The sequence below is a fragment of the Drosophila eugracilis genome, unplaced genomic scaffold, assembly GCF_018153835.1.
Source record: "Drosophila eugracilis isolate 14026-0451.02 unplaced genomic scaffold, ASM1815383v1 contig_2154, whole genome shotgun sequence".
Classification (NCBI taxonomy): Eukaryota; Metazoa; Arthropoda; class Insecta; order Diptera; family Drosophilidae; genus Drosophila; species Drosophila eugracilis.
The window spans coordinates 11,884,108-11,900,384 of NW_024573038.1; the positions used below are offsets into that span (position 1 = coordinate 11,884,108).

The window sequence follows — 16,277 nt, forward strand, 5'->3', positions numbered from 1 at the left end:
CCCATGGAAAAAACAAAACCAAAAAAAGATATCTGGCTAGTGATAACTATGCAAACCACTATTGTCCATGCCCTCCGCCTCCTTTTCTTTGTTTTTTTTGTTGTTTTCCAAGCAAAGAAAAGTAAGCAGCACCCACAATGCTCTCAGATGTCCAACAATTATAAATAACAACAGAAATTATAATGCACAGAGTCTTCAAATCGAATCGAAAAGAAAACGAAACGCGGCCAAACGAAGGAAATGCAACAATTGCAGGGGCCTACGATTTCGGTACGGACTTTGGCTTTGGATTTGAATCGAAGCTACGAAGAGCAAATTGCATAATTATTGCTACAAATGAAGCTGAGAAAGTGGTACCGTTTGAATCGTGATAAAGCGATAATTTTCCCCCTTGCCACCCACCGTAAAAAAAAAAAAAAAAAAAAAATACCAATGAAAATGCATTTCACTTTTCAGGTTAACAAACAAAACAAAGCCGACTGTGTTATTATGAAATCTCGACAGTCACAAAAAGAAAGAAAAACAACAACAAAAGTCGCCCACGCGAAAATAGCAATAAATTCAAAGATGCAAAAAGATGCAATTTTTTAATAGAGTTTTTTTGTTGTTTTTCTTTTGTTTTTTTTTACCAATATTCAAGACCGAGTTCAAAGTTTGCGATTCATTTTAAATCATTTCATTTTCACTGCCGACTTGTCTTCATCATTGGCCTGGCCTTTTCTTTATTGCATTTTCATGCAGCTTGGAAAAGTAGGAAACAAATGAGGAAAGTGATACTAACACGAGTTTTCTGGCTACTCATCCTCATAAATGGTGTTTTCAGTTTTCATTTTTCTTTTTTCAGTTTTCGTTTTCATCTCGATTATTGTGGCTAATCATTGTGGGTGGAAAAAGGGGAGGCAATCAAAGTTTCGGCTGTCGGAAACTTGTTTACACTTTTGACAAGCTTTGGGGCTATGATAGGTATAACATGGCAATATCACCTCAGGCCTAATTAAATGCCACGCCCCTATTGAAACTCGGGAAAGGAAGTTGAAGCTTCCTTCTCGTTGACGGGGATTATGTTAACGTAACAGCTTACTTAACATGATGCATGATTTCGGTGGTCAGAAGGTGGACACTTGCCTGCGGTAACAGAATGTTATTTGCACAGCAGCGGGCAAAATTATAGCACTGACTTAAAACTATGAAGTATTCCGATATTTTGATTAATTTTGCTATTTAAGATTTTTCAATAAGATGAAGATAGTTTGCTTTTAAATAATAGTAAAGGAAAAGGCAGAAGCTCAAAATTTTAATGAGTAAAGTTGGGGAAGTCAGTAAGATATATTAATATTATGACTGCCACTGTTTAACATAACAACACCAATTACAAATTGCAATGGAATAAGCAACAAAGTAGCCCTCTGTCCTCTGATATTGGCCACTGAAAAGGCTAAAGAGAAATGCCACAGAAAGCGGCTTAAACTGCGGCTTAAGTAGTGGCTTATTAATTTGTCCTGCCGATGCCAAGGTAATTATTTTTTTTCCATGTGAAGGCATTTTCACAGAAGCTACATACATACTTATACAGTAAAAATAAGAATCGCCATGGTAATTGTGTTTTTTACTCTCCGGTGTTTACCTTCTTTTTGGCTACTGTTTAAAATGCCGCGGGATATGGCAGGGAGAAAAATAAGGTAGAAAAAAGCGTGTTAATCCCGCCCAGCGGTTATTGAGGCAACCCAGTTAAAGCTCTCCCACTCTCATTTTTGTGCAGCCCATGGCTGGGATTAAGTTTCATTATTTTCAGCTTAATTATTTTACAAGCAAAAATTAAAAAAAAAGCGTCGAGAAAAAGTTTATAACTTTGCTGGTTTTGTTGACATTGGCTGGAGTTTTTATGTGGTAGGAAAGAGAAGTAAGTTTAAATAGTTTATTATATATTTAAGCCCTGGAAATTAGCACTCTTTAACTTGGTTAACTTAATCATTAATAAAGACTTTTAAGAAGCTTGCTATTTGCTGACTTAGCTGGGATTTATAAATGCAAGAACCTACAAAGTATTTGATTGATTTATGGACCACTGGTAATTAATGGGTTAATATAAAATGTTTATGCTGGAAGCAAAGGTCTTAAAAAGAGAAGCAAAGACAGAGAAAGAAATGGGGTATAAGTAAGAAAATATTATTGGAAAAGATAAACATTTTTATAAAGAAAAATCTTAACATCTTCCAAGAAAACTTATTTTTTAAAGCTAAAATATTGTTATCAATATTTGGTAACAACCAAAAATATTATATAAATATTTAAGATATTATTTTCAACTTGAAAACTTAGGAAATGATCAATCCTTAAGTGCATAGCCTGATCGTCAGAGTGAGCCAGCGATCGCTGGTCTGAGGATCAGCAAAACCTATAAATAGACAGCGGGTTGTGGCTATTCACCAGTACGAGTGTGTCTACATGCAGGTTCCTTGGAAAAATGCTGTCTGGGACAAGTTGCCAAAGTCCCTCAATATAGCCTGTGTGTGTGTGTGTGTGTGTGTGTGGGTGGGAGAGGAGAAGAATCTGCAGTGGATCGAAGTTCTGCGAGCGGGCAATTCGATCCCATGCATCATAGACAGATGCTGTTAAATTGATAGCGTGCTCTCCTCCCTCTTCTCTTCTTTTTTCTTCTTAGCTGTTGCGTGTCTAGGATTTTGTTTTCTTTTTTTCTTTTTTTTTTTGAAAACAGCAAAGTGATGAAAAAACTAAGGTGGCTGTGTTATTAAGGTGTGGTTGGCTACAGAACCTGGCCCATGGAAAAGGTTTTCCCTTGCAGATTTGTTAATTTATTTTATTAACTCACCCCTGTAACGGTTAATTCGAAGCATTTTGGAATGTTTTTTTTTTGGTTTAAATTACCTGAAAAGAAATGAAAGAAAATTAGAAATTAAATAGAAATATAGAAAAGTTAAAAAAAAGAATAAAATATTTAGAAATTTATGTTTGAGACTCAAATTGGGACAGAGCGATTTTCGCATTTTTACAAAAAATCTGAAAAAATTGACTTTTTAAGTGTGGTACACAGTTCGACGGGGAATTTAAATACGAACTCAACAAGATATAACATTCCATGATACGATCATCTTTGGCTTTGTAATGAGGAAAATACTGATATTTTGAGACTCAAATCGGGGCAGGGCGATTTTCGCATTTTTGGAAAGGGGTAACATCATAAAATTTTACGAAAAATCTGAAAAAATTGACTTTTTAAGTGTGGTACACAGTTCGACGGGGAATTTAAATACGAACTCAACAAGATATAACATTCCATGATACGATCATCTTTGGCTTTGTAATGAGGAAAATACTGATATTTTGAGACTCAAATCGGGGCAGGGCGATTTTCGCATTTTTGGAAAGGGGTAACATCATAAAATTTTACGAAAAATCTGAAAAAATTGACTTTTTAAGTGTGGTACACAGTTCGACGGGGAATTTAAATACGAACTCAACAAGATATAACATTCCATGATACGATCATCTTTGGCTTTGTAATGAGGAAAATACTGATATTTTGAGACTCAAATCGGGGCAGGGCGATTTTCGCATTTTTGGAAAGGGGTAACATCATAAAATTTTACGAAAAATCTGAAAAAATTGACTTTTTAAGTGTGGTACACAGTTCGACGGGGAATTTAAATACGAACTCAACAAGATATAACATTCCATGATACGATCATCTTTGGCTTTGTAATGAGGAAAATACTGATATTTTGAGACTCAAATCGGGGCAGGGCGATTTTCGCATTTTTGGAAAGGGGTAACATCATAAAATTTTACGAAAAATCTGAAAAAATGCACTTTTTGAGTGTGGTACACAGTTCGACGGGGAATTTAAATACGAACTCAACAAGATATAACATTCCATGATACGATCAACATTGGCTTTGAAATGGGGAAAATACTGATATTTTGAGACTCAAATCGGGACAGAGCGATTTTCGCATTTTTGGAAAGGGGTAACATCATAAAATTTTACGAAAAATCTGAAAAAATTGACTTTTTAAGTGTGGTACACAGTTCGACGGGGAATTTAAATACGAACTCAACAAGGTATAACATTTTATGATACGATCATCTTTGGCTTTGTAATCTTATTTAAATTCCAAAAGAATGTAAAATATTGGGATTACATGGCATAAAAATCCCATTATTTGTCCACCTCTAATTTCGATAGCCCCACCCAATCGATACTAGCTATCGAAATTATACCCACTTGCAGGCTTTGTCTAAAAAGAAAACGTCACTTGTCCCTTGAAATCACGTTCAGTTTTTCCTTCGGATAAAGGTCTAGGTCGAAGATGTCTGGCGGCGCCCACTTGGACCAAGAATAGGAAATCTTGAGAGGAATAGGGGAGGAGGAGGAGTAGGAGCAAGCGGATGGCTGGAGATCGAGAACAGCGGTTCTCTAGCGATAAGAGGAAATTCCTTTTATTGTGAGTTCCCTTTTCCGCAGCTCTTTTTTTTTCCCTTTGTGTTTTTGCTGATTACCCAGGAGATTGTGAGCTCTAAAAATGGGTGCGGCAGCAGCGATTGCAATTGCAAAAATTCCAATAAATTTATTTATAATTTCTCTTATCCTATATAAATGTTTCTCTGACCCCGCACACGTTGCATAACTTCTGCTTCAGCCATTGAAATCAATCAAAAATGAAGAGCTAAAAAAAAAAGGCAGACAAAAAACTCGTCTCGTCTTTGGATCAGCTCATCAATTTGATCGCCGCTGCTTTAATTATTGACAATTTATCAATCTAACGGCGAGTGTTATACAATTGAAAAACCCTTCAGTCACTTTCTTTTTTTTTCGCCTCTTTATCATTTCTTCGCTTTAACTCTTTTTCTTCCATTGCCAAAAAGCTTGTGCGCCGCTTTGTTTCCATGAATTGAGTGCAATTTATTTTAATATTTTTTAAATAAATAAATAATGCGGGCAGCGGCTGCGGATGGTAGGGAAAATAAATTCGAAATTTCTTTTAGCATTTCGTTGGTAATTAATTACTTAACATTAGCAACGGCGCTGGACGAGATTGGTGGCAATTTTTATTCGGTTTTATTTTTTTATGTTCGTGAACCTTTTCAATTTTTCAGATTTCTTTGCATGTGCAGAAATCATTTTGTATAAAAAAACATTAAAGTCTTTATGCTCTTCTTCTGTAGAGTGAAAATTGTAATGAAAATTAGAGAATTATTACGGAGAATTTGGAGAAAGGAACTTGGAGATGGCTTTTTATATGAAGTTGTCACGCAAAGATAGCAAAATTAGGGCCTAAAAATAGCATCATTTTATGGACTTTGCGGTTTAAGATTAGACTCTTTTCTATCTTAGAAATAATAATATAGTTTATAACTCTTGATTACTCTCCATTCCAGATTATCCAACAAGTTACTTATCTTCTCTCTCTCGAACTTAAACTTCTCAATCTATTATATCATCTTCCAATATCCAATCTTTCTTAATCTCTGATCAATTTCTGAGCTTAATAACGTCTCTCTTATCCCCAGATGAAGTTCTAATTATCGGCATTTAAGAGTTGCTCATCATCGCCTTGGTTTTTTCTCTCTCCACAATATCGCTGGCATTAAGGCTGAATATTATCGCTATTTATAAGATACACTCCCCCTCTCCCTCCCCTTCCCTTGTATATATCCCACAAATGGCGGCATTTCGCTGATCCCCTATCGAGGCTAATTCAGTTCAAAATGCCGCTCAGCAATATTTGATCATAATATTTAATGATATCGCATCCCCTGCCGCGTTACGAGAGTTCCTGCCCCCCCCGCGCCTCATGCCTTGGTCATCTTCGCCGCTGATCCTCCTCTTTCTTGGCGATTCGCTGTGCATGTGAAAATTATATGCATTATTAGATATTATTTCAGGCGATCGGAAAAGGCAAAAAAAAAAAAAAAGAAAAGTAAGACTGTCTAGAAAAAGAAAAAAACCTGCCACATGCAACGAGATTTCTTCAGCTTCTTCGCCTTACCACTGCATCCCAACTAACGGTAAGTTGCAACAAAAGACAGAGGAAGACAAAACAAACATGTGTAAGCCGCTGCTAAGCAGCCTGACGATCTGTTCGAAATTCCCCATACTCCCCCCCTTTCCATGCTTACCCCACTGATTTTTCCCAGCCCACCCCGGCCCATCCAGCAAGATCTCCTTTAAAGTTGCCCAGCCAGATCTTGAACCTGTCGTCATGACTTGGCCAAAGTCAAGTTAGAAGATACAACAAAAACGCTGCAACAAACACGTGATTTAGTTCCTGTCGCTGCTGCGGCAAACTTGTTGTCCCCACAAGCGGCACCAGCACACACACACTCACACACATGTATTAGGAGAAAAAAAGATATAGAAACACACATAGCAGGAGTAACTCCCCCTGAACCCACAGCCCTCTTTTCCCAAACTATCCACTGCTATACTGGATTGTGTTTTATGCATATATGCAATAGGCACTTTTTTTAGTGGCGGTCAGAGATGCACTCAGAGAAAATCTTAGAGAATTTCGTAAGTAAGTTTGAGTTAGTGTGACCATTCATTCTGAATATCTGATCATTATAAGATTCTACTTTAAGAAGAGTGTATTAATGATATTTCATTACTGGAAAATATTTATTTTCCTTCATGTAGAGCTTCTCCCATATTCCTTTCAGTGCCTCTCCATTTGCCTCCACTCCTTTTGGCCATGGCTTAGCGTGCCTTATCTTTGGCTTAAATAAATTTAACGCTCGTGTATTTCTTTTCAACGCTTCACCCATGGCCCACAGCCCCATGTCAGCTTCTCTTAACCCCCCCCGCTCACTCCTGAAAATCTCCACCATTTGCCTGGAAAACATCGACGACACACTGCCCAAATCCAAATGTCCTCAGTTGCCACACATTGCGGCCATATTGCAACTGCAACAGTCAAACCTCCTCCTCCTCTCAGCCTGCCTTTTGGAAACCCAGTTGCGGGATTTGTTTGCATCTTGTTACGGGTTTGCTTCTTCTCGATTTATGGCCACATTAATAAAATTTACAGCTAATAAAATATGCAACGAGCTCCGCTCACCCACAACTTAAGAAGAAGAAAAAGAAAAAAACAGCTTGGAAAGTTTATTAAACTTTGCCTCACTTTTACCTATTGATGGTTTATTGATTTTTACTCGACTTCCGTTTAAGTTGATTTCATTTTCAGCCTTTCATCCGTCTCAATATTTTTATTATTCATCAAGTATTTGACTTGGCACTTGAGAAATTTTCAAGATTTTATTGCAGATCTCGTTTTGGCTGCCAATTGAAAATTGTTTGGCATGAAATGCTGAAGTAAAAGTTAGCCATAAATAATTTTTTACTATTGCAAGAGGAAACCTATTGATTTAAGCAAATCTAATTCAACCGCCCCGTACCCTTAGCTGTCCATGAACTTTCCGCAACCGTAGCTTATCCAACCTTACCGCATACATTTTCCAGTCCATCATCCATTACAACACTTTTTTTTTTTTACATCAGCTTGCCACAAAAAATGAACTTAACAAAAAACTTGAAGAAAGAAAAAAAAACTCAACTTGAGCAGCGAACAAACAAAAAAAAAACGTTCATCATTGAGTGATCCCCACCTCACCCTCAACGTTTTTTTTTCATTTGCCAACTTTCTATAAATCTTCTTCTTCTTCTTCTACTACTCCTTTCGGCTGTTTGAATTAAATTGCGCAATATTATTTAACAGCAACAACAACAACAACAACAACTAAAGCTGCTGCTGCTGCAACAATGCAATTGATTTTCTCTTTAAAAAGAGAAGCTTCGGCAAACAATTACAACGGTACTTGAAGAAACTGAAAGAGACAAAGGCATAGCGAGGGAGGAAGATGGCAAAAATAACAACAAAAAAAAAAAAAAAAGAGATATTCCCCAAGCTAAAAAAGCAAACAAAATGCTTAACAAAGGTCACAACATTGACATTGAAGAAGAAAGATGTCGAGAGAGAGGGGAGTGGATGGTACAGTGAAGAATGTCTATGGAGAATTGCTAGCTGAAAAGAGACAGCTATATACTCAAGCATTTAACTTTTGGTTAACTGCTGTTTAATATGCAATTACAGGCAAAAGATCTTTCGCTTGTTTGACAATCCTTATCCCCTCCTATTCGTTTTTTTACCGTTGCTTGGGGCCATTAAGGAAAGAGAAGTAGAGATGTGTCTGTGTAGAAAAGAGATACCTAGATAGGGGGAGTTTGTAACGTTTAAAATTAAATTAAACGATGACAAACGAAAAGAATTTCCATGGATGTGTCAAAAGTTCAGAAGAACTAGAAGGAGGAAGCTTTTTTATTCTTTTCTTCTTAGTTTTCTTTCTTTCTTTTTTTTTTCTTCATTTTCCACCCCACAAATCAATCATTTTCTGTCAGAATTCTTCTCTGCGTCACACATAATTATGCTGTAATTGATATTTTCTCTGGGTTCACCACCTTCCGCCCTCTTTTCCAATAACCTTTCCTTTTTTTTTCTATCTCCCTCTGGCGACTCTTTCTCTTTCTGGCCAGGCCAGTCGCCGCTTTTCAAAAGAAATCAAAATTTGTAACGCCTTTTGATGGGTGCGTTTTTGGTGTTGCCGCCTTTGTAAGAGGAGGTTAAAGAGGGGAGTTATGGGTGGGTTAAGGTTGGTGGTTTGGGAGGTGGGGGTGGGCACTTAGTTTGCATAGAGAACACTTCTCTTCTTCTCCCTACAAATACCGTTAAGTGATTGTTCAAGGGAGTTGGGAAGTCAATCTTGGAAATGCTTTTCGTCAGCTCATGTCAAATATTTGATGGAAGAATCGATTTTTGGGAATGGGTAGGGCTAAGAAATGGTTAACCGTTATGACATTTGAGTAGGGAATAAGAAGAAGAATGTATTCAATTGAAAAATTCTATGAAGAATTTTGGTTTTATTAAGGTGTTTCCCAGAAATTGGAGAGATTTGTGTACAGGCAAGGCTGGAGTGTAGTTAAACTTTCTTTAACATAAAAAATCTAACATTTTCTTTTATTTTATATTTAAATGTGAATTAAAAACTCTATTTTAGAGTATATCAAATAGTTAGAAATGAAAAATAAATACCATTTCCTTACTCATTTCTTAACACTTTTCCCCCAATCAGTTAACTTTTCGCCTTATCATTTCCATCCGGCTTAGCCGAGTGTAAAACCTTCTAAATGATCTTACACAACCTGACCCCCAAAACAATAAAAAGATTACCACAGCTAAAGTTTGTCACATCCCACAAAAAAAAAAAGAAGAAGAGAAGAAAACATAAATCATTTCCTGCTCAAAATTCTAGGGGTGGGGCTGGAAAACCTTAATCAACTTTACACGAAGCTCGATGCAGTTTATTTTCCCTTTTTCTGGGTTTTTGCCTAAACACTTTTCCCGTCATTCACACGACCTTTCAACTTATGACTTTCCCAGTTGGCAGCTGCGGCGACCAGAAACGAAAAATAAACGAAACGAAGGTCGTGACTGACTCCCACAAAATGAGCTAAAAAAAAAACAGGGAGAAAAGCTCATTTTAATGATCTATCATTCCCAAATGATGTCCATTCCGGAGGTGTTAAAGATGCCCCAAAGACAGGCATTTTGGGAGATTCTTTGGGTGGGGGGTTAACTTTCACTTTTGGATAAACGATATTTCGTGGCAGGGTGTTGTACTTTTGATTAAACTGCACTTTTGATTTAAATGAACCTCTTTGAAAAATGCTGGTAAATGTATACTTATTGATTACGTAATAAATTTGTTTCTTGGGTTTAACATTACGTTATTGTCTACTTTTATTTTGAATTATTTTTTAAGTTCGTAGAAATAGCCAGCCATAAAAACCTACTTAAAAGCAAATTGAACTTCATTAGTTTTCTGGCCAGACTTTGCCTTTTGAGGAAACAGACACAGCACTCATGTCATATATTTATCTGTCCAATTTAATTTTGATTTATTTCTCAAGTAGCGCAATCCGAGTCAATATCAAAGCTCTCCAAAACGCATTCCTCAACTATAAATAGTTTTGACATTTTGCCACCAAACAACAAATGGCAAAAAAAAAAAAACAAAGGCTGAAAAAATAACATTTCGAAAAACTTCAAGGCTGATCAAAAAGACGCGAGAGATACCAGTAAAAATTATAAAAAAAAACATTATTTATCTGTAAGAAAAATTAACTTAAACTTTGGAGCTGTCATGTGTGGCGGGGGCGAGGGGTGTCATTAACCCTCGACTGCCCAAATGTCACCCTCCTGACAGTTGCAAATTGTCAACTGCTCCTATCGAGCTAATTACAAAGCTAACATTTTGACATTTGGCTTTGACAGTTCGAGTGAAACCGAAAACTGGACACAGGAACTGTTGGGAATTGAGTAAATACTATATATATATACCATATAGATTGGTTCCCTTTTATGGGATAGATCTGGTTATCGAGTACTCTGCGCTGACTGTTTGTTTTCCCAGCTACTGGTTTGAGTTTCGAACGGCTTTTCCAGCCCAACTCCCCTCAAGTGTTGACAGTTTTTCTTGTGTTTTTTTTTTGTTTGTAATTTTTCATAATGAATGCATTATGCATTACCTTTTTTTTCCCTTAACATTTTCCAGACTGCTTTTGTTTGTCATGCTGTTAGAACCGAATCGAGTTGGGTTCGAATTATTATTTTATTTGCTTGGTCATGTTTAAGGCGTAGCCTGGCTAACAAATTGAGTCTAATGATGGATAACACACCGAATTGGTCAGTTTGGTTTGGTTAGAAAAGTAGAAGAACTCGCATCTGCACTTGAAGTATTGGAAACAATTTCAAATATATTTTCTTTGACCTTTTGGCATTGTTGTTGTGCTGGTCATTGACTCGACAAGAGGAGCTTGAAGTGAAAATGTCAACAAATTGATTGGGAAAAACTGGGGACTAGCTAAAGGAGTTTTTTTCGTTTTTTTTTTAAATATAATTCTGTTTTTCTTTTCACTTTGAGTGGCATTATTCAGTAGAAAGTCTTTTTGTATTTAATTTAATAAAAAGAACTAAAATACGAAACTTAAAATACCATTTCCTGATTTCTACGATTTCCATCCAACTTGCGGTCCCCGTTAATTCGTCCTATTAATCCCCATTCACGCTGTGATCCCCAACACTATAAATCCCAGACTCCGACTCTAATCAACAGCAATTAAAATCAATTAAAACGAATGCAAACAAACAAACAAGCCGTCAGTCGTCTGCCATCTGCCTCCTAGTACACCAATCTCTTTCGCTGCCCCTGCGGAGCTGTCAAATCAGCGGCGCGCCTCGTTTGACATTTCTATTATGTCAGTCAGTGAGTCAATTGTGCAAAGTGCAACTCTGTGCTGGAAGCGAAGTTTTTGCAATTAAAAATTCTAAACAGGCAGACCGAGTTAAGCAGCCCCTCTACGCCCCCCTCCCTGGTTTTTCCAATCCACTCAGCTCTCCCCTTTCCAAAAAAAAAAAGTGAATGACCAGCTGAAGAAGCGTCAGACCACAAAAGGGAATCGAGGCGTCACCGTGGCGAATTCAGGCATAGTTTAATCTCTGAGATACAGTAGCCGTAGCTTTAGATGGAATACAGCAGAAAAGATACTTTAGGCCCCCCGAACCAGACGACTCTTTTCCTTCTTTAGCCACACACTTGGGCTTTAATGTGTGGTAATTACGAAAAGTAAACTTACACACTGTGTTGGACAAGTGGTAGAGGGGGGGAAGCATGAAATAATCACAGGTCTTCAAATTAGCTGCGGTTCGAGACCTGGCTGAAGGTCGTCGGCTCTGAGCCATAGCCTAGATGCAAACCATCCAGAGAGAAGAATTTAATATTTCAGATTTAAGGTTTTAAAGTTGATATATGTTTTGATTTTGTTGATATATCTTTCTTTGCCTTAAATTACATTTTGAAAATCGTTTAATATTTAATATTTACTAACAGACAAAGTTAATTTGTTCTTGATATGGGTAGATATATGTATATAGACCAACACTACTTCTTTTCAACTTGTTATTCCATTTTACATATTTTTTTGTGAAAAAATATTTCTCCTTCGTTTGGCCTGCCACACATAAATAATTCCGTACGTCAGTTCTTTGACAGCAGCGCATAGTGAGAAAGAGTCTGAGAGAGGGAAACAGAGAGTTCTGGTGTGACTTTTCTGACAGCTGCCCGCAAGTGGGCCGAACAGGGGAGGAGGGGGCTGGGTTTTTTGGCTTGGGTGCACTGTTTGCTTTTTGCATAAATGCATAAAAATTGTTTGCCATTGTTTGCCATGCAGTTTTCTTTACTTTTTTTTGTTCGCTTATTTTATTTTCTGTATCCGAGTTGGGGTTCCGTTTGGAGCTGTCAAAATATTGAGCTGTCTCTCGTTTTTCGAGGGATATTTCTATAGAATTGCTACGGTCAGTATTTATTTTATGCGGTTGATTTCTGGTTTGGAAGTGTTTTATAGCCCAGACAGGATATTTCTTTGAAATTGAAAAATGCAAACGGGCCAGAAATTGGAAATGGGAACAGTTTTCAAGTTGGGGAGGGAAATTTGGGGTGTAGAAATAAGTTATGGCATTTCGATGGGGCAAAGGAGCTGGAAGTTCATTGAATCATTCTGCTGATTAAAGATAGTAAGTTAAAGGGAAGTTAAAGATATATATTCCTGAATTTTTCTTAATTTAATCATGTTTATGCAAACTCGCAAACAGTCTGAAGGTTATCTTTAAACAGCTGGGTAACCATCAGAATTTCTTTCCTGTTGAATTCAAAAAATGAAAAAACGTAGATCCTTTGTTGTAGAAATTCAAATTTACTCAAGCAAACTAACACCCTGAAGCGGCATTCAATCAACCCATCATCCTTAGACACTATCTTCAGCACAATCTCGAATCGAAACGGAGACTCAATTGTGCACACGAATTCCAAACATCAATCTATCTATCTCTGTTTATCCATCTAACGCTATTTGTACTTCTCACAACATTTCTCAAATCACAGTAAACACGAGAAGAATGGTGCACTGCGAGGCGGTTGGGAAAACTAGGGAAAACAGAGGAAAACGGTTGGATAACCGAATCAGCAATCGGTAAATGCAATCTCGGCCACCAAAAACAAAGTGCGAGGGCAAAGGGCACATGGAAGAGGGCGCAGGGAACAGGGCACAGGGCACAGGGCGCTGGGCAAGTGAAACGGAACATCAAGTGACGGTCAAACAACTCAACTTTATGCAAATATTTACGCCAGCAGTTTGACCAAAGTCAAACCAGGAAAAGCAAAAGAAAAAAAAAGAAAAAGGAAATATTGTCAGTGGAAAATTTGATCAGCCAGCTAGCGTTATTTAACCCCCTACTACCCATTGTTTATTTAGTACCTTTGACCGTTCAAACGATGCCGACTTTTTGTCCCCAACTTTTTCTTCCATTTCCCTAGCCATGGCAAGCTCTAATTTCCCGACAATTGCAGTTATAACCACCCACTCCCGAAAATAAGTTTTTTTTTTTATGATTTAAAGGCCCTGCGTATCTGTATCTGTATCCGTATCTGTATCTGTATCTATGCCTTCATATCCGTTTTTATAACCCATTTCCCTCTCGGCCACTTCAATGACATTTTAATTGCTTTATTGCCGCGTCTTTCTCTTTTTTTTCTTTTTTTTTCTCCTTTGTGTCGTGTGCCATTGCCTTACACTTACACTTATGTCCGCCGCGTTACGTCACTTGCGTAATTGCAGTTATTTCTTGTGGTGTCTTTCCTTTTAAAACGAGGTCAACATTGTTTTGGACCTTCATTTCTTCTTCGGGTCGGCTTGGTTTTGGTTTAGGGGAATTTTTCCATAGCCGCCTTGTTAATTTCAAATTATCGGTCAACTTTTTTGTCGGCCTGTCTGTCACACATAAATCAGATAAAAAAAAAAACACAAATACCAACGCCCACGCGAAAAAACTTAACAAAATAAATGGTTCGAAGTTCAGTGAAACAGGCGAAAATATTCAGAAATCTACAAGGCAATTTGTGTGGTTTTTATGTTAATTTCAAATCAATTTCATTGAGGCGTAAAATAGCTATATCTTAAAGCCATCTTATCGATCGGCAGATAATATATGGATTAACATTTGATTAATCAAAAACGTAGGCTAAGTATTAATCAACCTGCGATTACGGCTTGGGATTTTGGTTACCAAAATTTGCATTTAGTTTTGGTAATGCGATCATGTTAATCTAAAGATAATAAATAGATTAACATTTTCTGATAGGCCTAAATGGCTAAATAAAGTTGGGGAAAAGCAAACTTAGTTTGGCTAAAAATGTTCATTCTTAAGTTAAGTATTAAAAAATGATGTAAAAATTATTAACTTACGCCAAAAGTTGTATGAAATTTTTAAAAATAAAATGAAAACTTATTCCATTTCTTTCAAGGAAAACTAATTTTCAAATACTTGATAAGACAAGCTTATAAATTTGCATTATTTTCACATCAAAGTCTCTCTCTCTAATCGCTTGTAATTAAAATTCCATTTTAATCGTTTTGTGTTCATAAATTCCTTTAACCAATCACGAACTTTTCTTATTATGCACTGGCAAATTCCACAAATACTTCGGTCTAAAGTGAAAATTCTCACAGCGGAAAATAGAAAACGCACGCGGAAAAACAAACGCAACAGTACGACGTCTGCTAACGCGGAGCTGCAGCCACGGAATGAAATGGCAGCGAGTAATTTTGTAGCGTTGAAGCCGTCGCGAAGATCGCCAAGGAGATCTGCAAACTGCAGGTAAACACAGGTAAACACTGAGCGGGAGAAAGAGACTGAGAAAAGCCGGTTAGCCGGCTTAAAAATGGTAGAGAATCGAAATAGAGAGAAAGAGTGTGAGAGAGAGAGAGAGAGCGGAGCACGAGCCAAGTCGCGATCTATATGTTGAGAGCAGGTTGAATGCACTAAAAACTATAGATTGAGATTAAAAATTAAAGATTATATATATTAACGATTGGTTTTTCTAACCTAAGGTCAAAAATTTTGTTTTTTTAGATGAAAATATGTAATAAAAAATCGATACAAAGAGCCATTTTATGGGCTAAAACTTCTTTTAAGTTCTTTAAAGTGTACTTTTTATATTTCAGTCATGAATTAGTTAAAATTGTGTTTAATTTTTATATAAATTATGGGTTTATTTAAAGGTTTTTAAATGTGGAAGAAAACATTTTTTCATTAGCAACATGATGCTGGCTGGAGTTTATGTTGCTAAGCAAGTGTTGCTGAGATATAAGAACATGTTGCTGGCATTATCAATTTTAAATTAAAAATTTTTCTAGCATTTAATAAGACTTTAAATTAGAAAAAAATTGTATTTTAAAATTAAGAAAATGGTTTTAAGGCTTTTAAAGTTAAATTGCACGTTAAGCAACGGGAGTCGCGAAAAAAAAAGATCTCTAGTTTATTTGGTATACCTGTTAGTAGAAATTTTTTGACATGATTTTAGATTTTCTTTTAAGTTTTAAGCAAACACTTAAAGAAATAACTAAAAAAATGCAAATATACAAACTTTTTAAATGCCCTGCCCACTGCTCTCCTTTCTCAGAACACACAGCCTGCAATGCAACCGCTAATTACTGCCAGAAAACTGTGATAATTAAATGGAAGAACCGTTGCTCTAGTAATATACCTGCTAATCATAAATTAGAGGGCCATGATGATTTGCCTATTGCCAGCACTTCAGTTGACTTAGACTTCCGGGTAGATTGGGGCAAAAGAAAGGCCCAAAAGTGCCCCCCACCCTAGAAGAACATTCCACATACTTCGTTTTCCGTTTTCAGCCTGCATTTCCACACATTTCCCACACTCAAAAGAGCTAACTAATAATCGCAAAAATATGAACAATCTTAATAATGTCTTGCGACTGTCGGCGGGCTAATGAGAGCAGAAAAAGGCTAGAAGACTGCTCTCCTCAGTCAGTGGCAGACTTCTTCTTCTTCAGAAGCCTGAGAAGATTTTGAATTGTTTCATAAACAAGCAGAGAGGCTGCGCGCGCGGTAATTGTGTCAGGCAAAAATGACAGACACTGCAGATCGAGAAAATTAAACGAAGGAAGCGGGGTTGGGGGAGATTGGCGAGTAGATCGCAATGAAGACATTTGCTGGTTGTGGGGGAAACTGGCGGATCCAAATCGAAACTACCCGTTCAGGTTATATGCTAATATGCGGCCAAAAGGATCTGGGTAATGTAATTTATGCTTGGCTTATTGGCAGCTTCTTCGCCTTGTCCGCTGAT

General features: G+C 37.0%; 1 protein-coding gene across 5 annotated transcripts in view; it reads right to left on the reverse strand.

Moving 5' to 3' along the window:
• Positions 1–16,277, reverse strand: part of LOC108105948 (multiple PDZ domain protein) — a 128,837-nt gene that overhangs the window by 23,261 nt on the left and 89,299 nt on the right. Inside the window, exons 1-2 of one of the 5 annotated variants that reach the window (XM_017212748.2) lie at positions 14,372–15,122; positions 2,831–2,886 (exon numbers count right to left, since the gene is read on the reverse strand). The exons of 3 other annotated variants lie outside the window; for them this stretch is intronic. In XM_017212748.2, coding sequence (XP_017068237.1) covers positions 2,831–2,855 — 25 coding nt within the window. In that variant the 5' untranslated portion in view covers positions 2,856–2,886; positions 14,372–15,122. Of the gene's footprint in view, positions 1–2,830; positions 2,887–14,371; positions 15,123–16,277 lie in introns of those variants that run through there. One more of the 5 variants, XM_041818295.1, reaches the window with a different exon arrangement.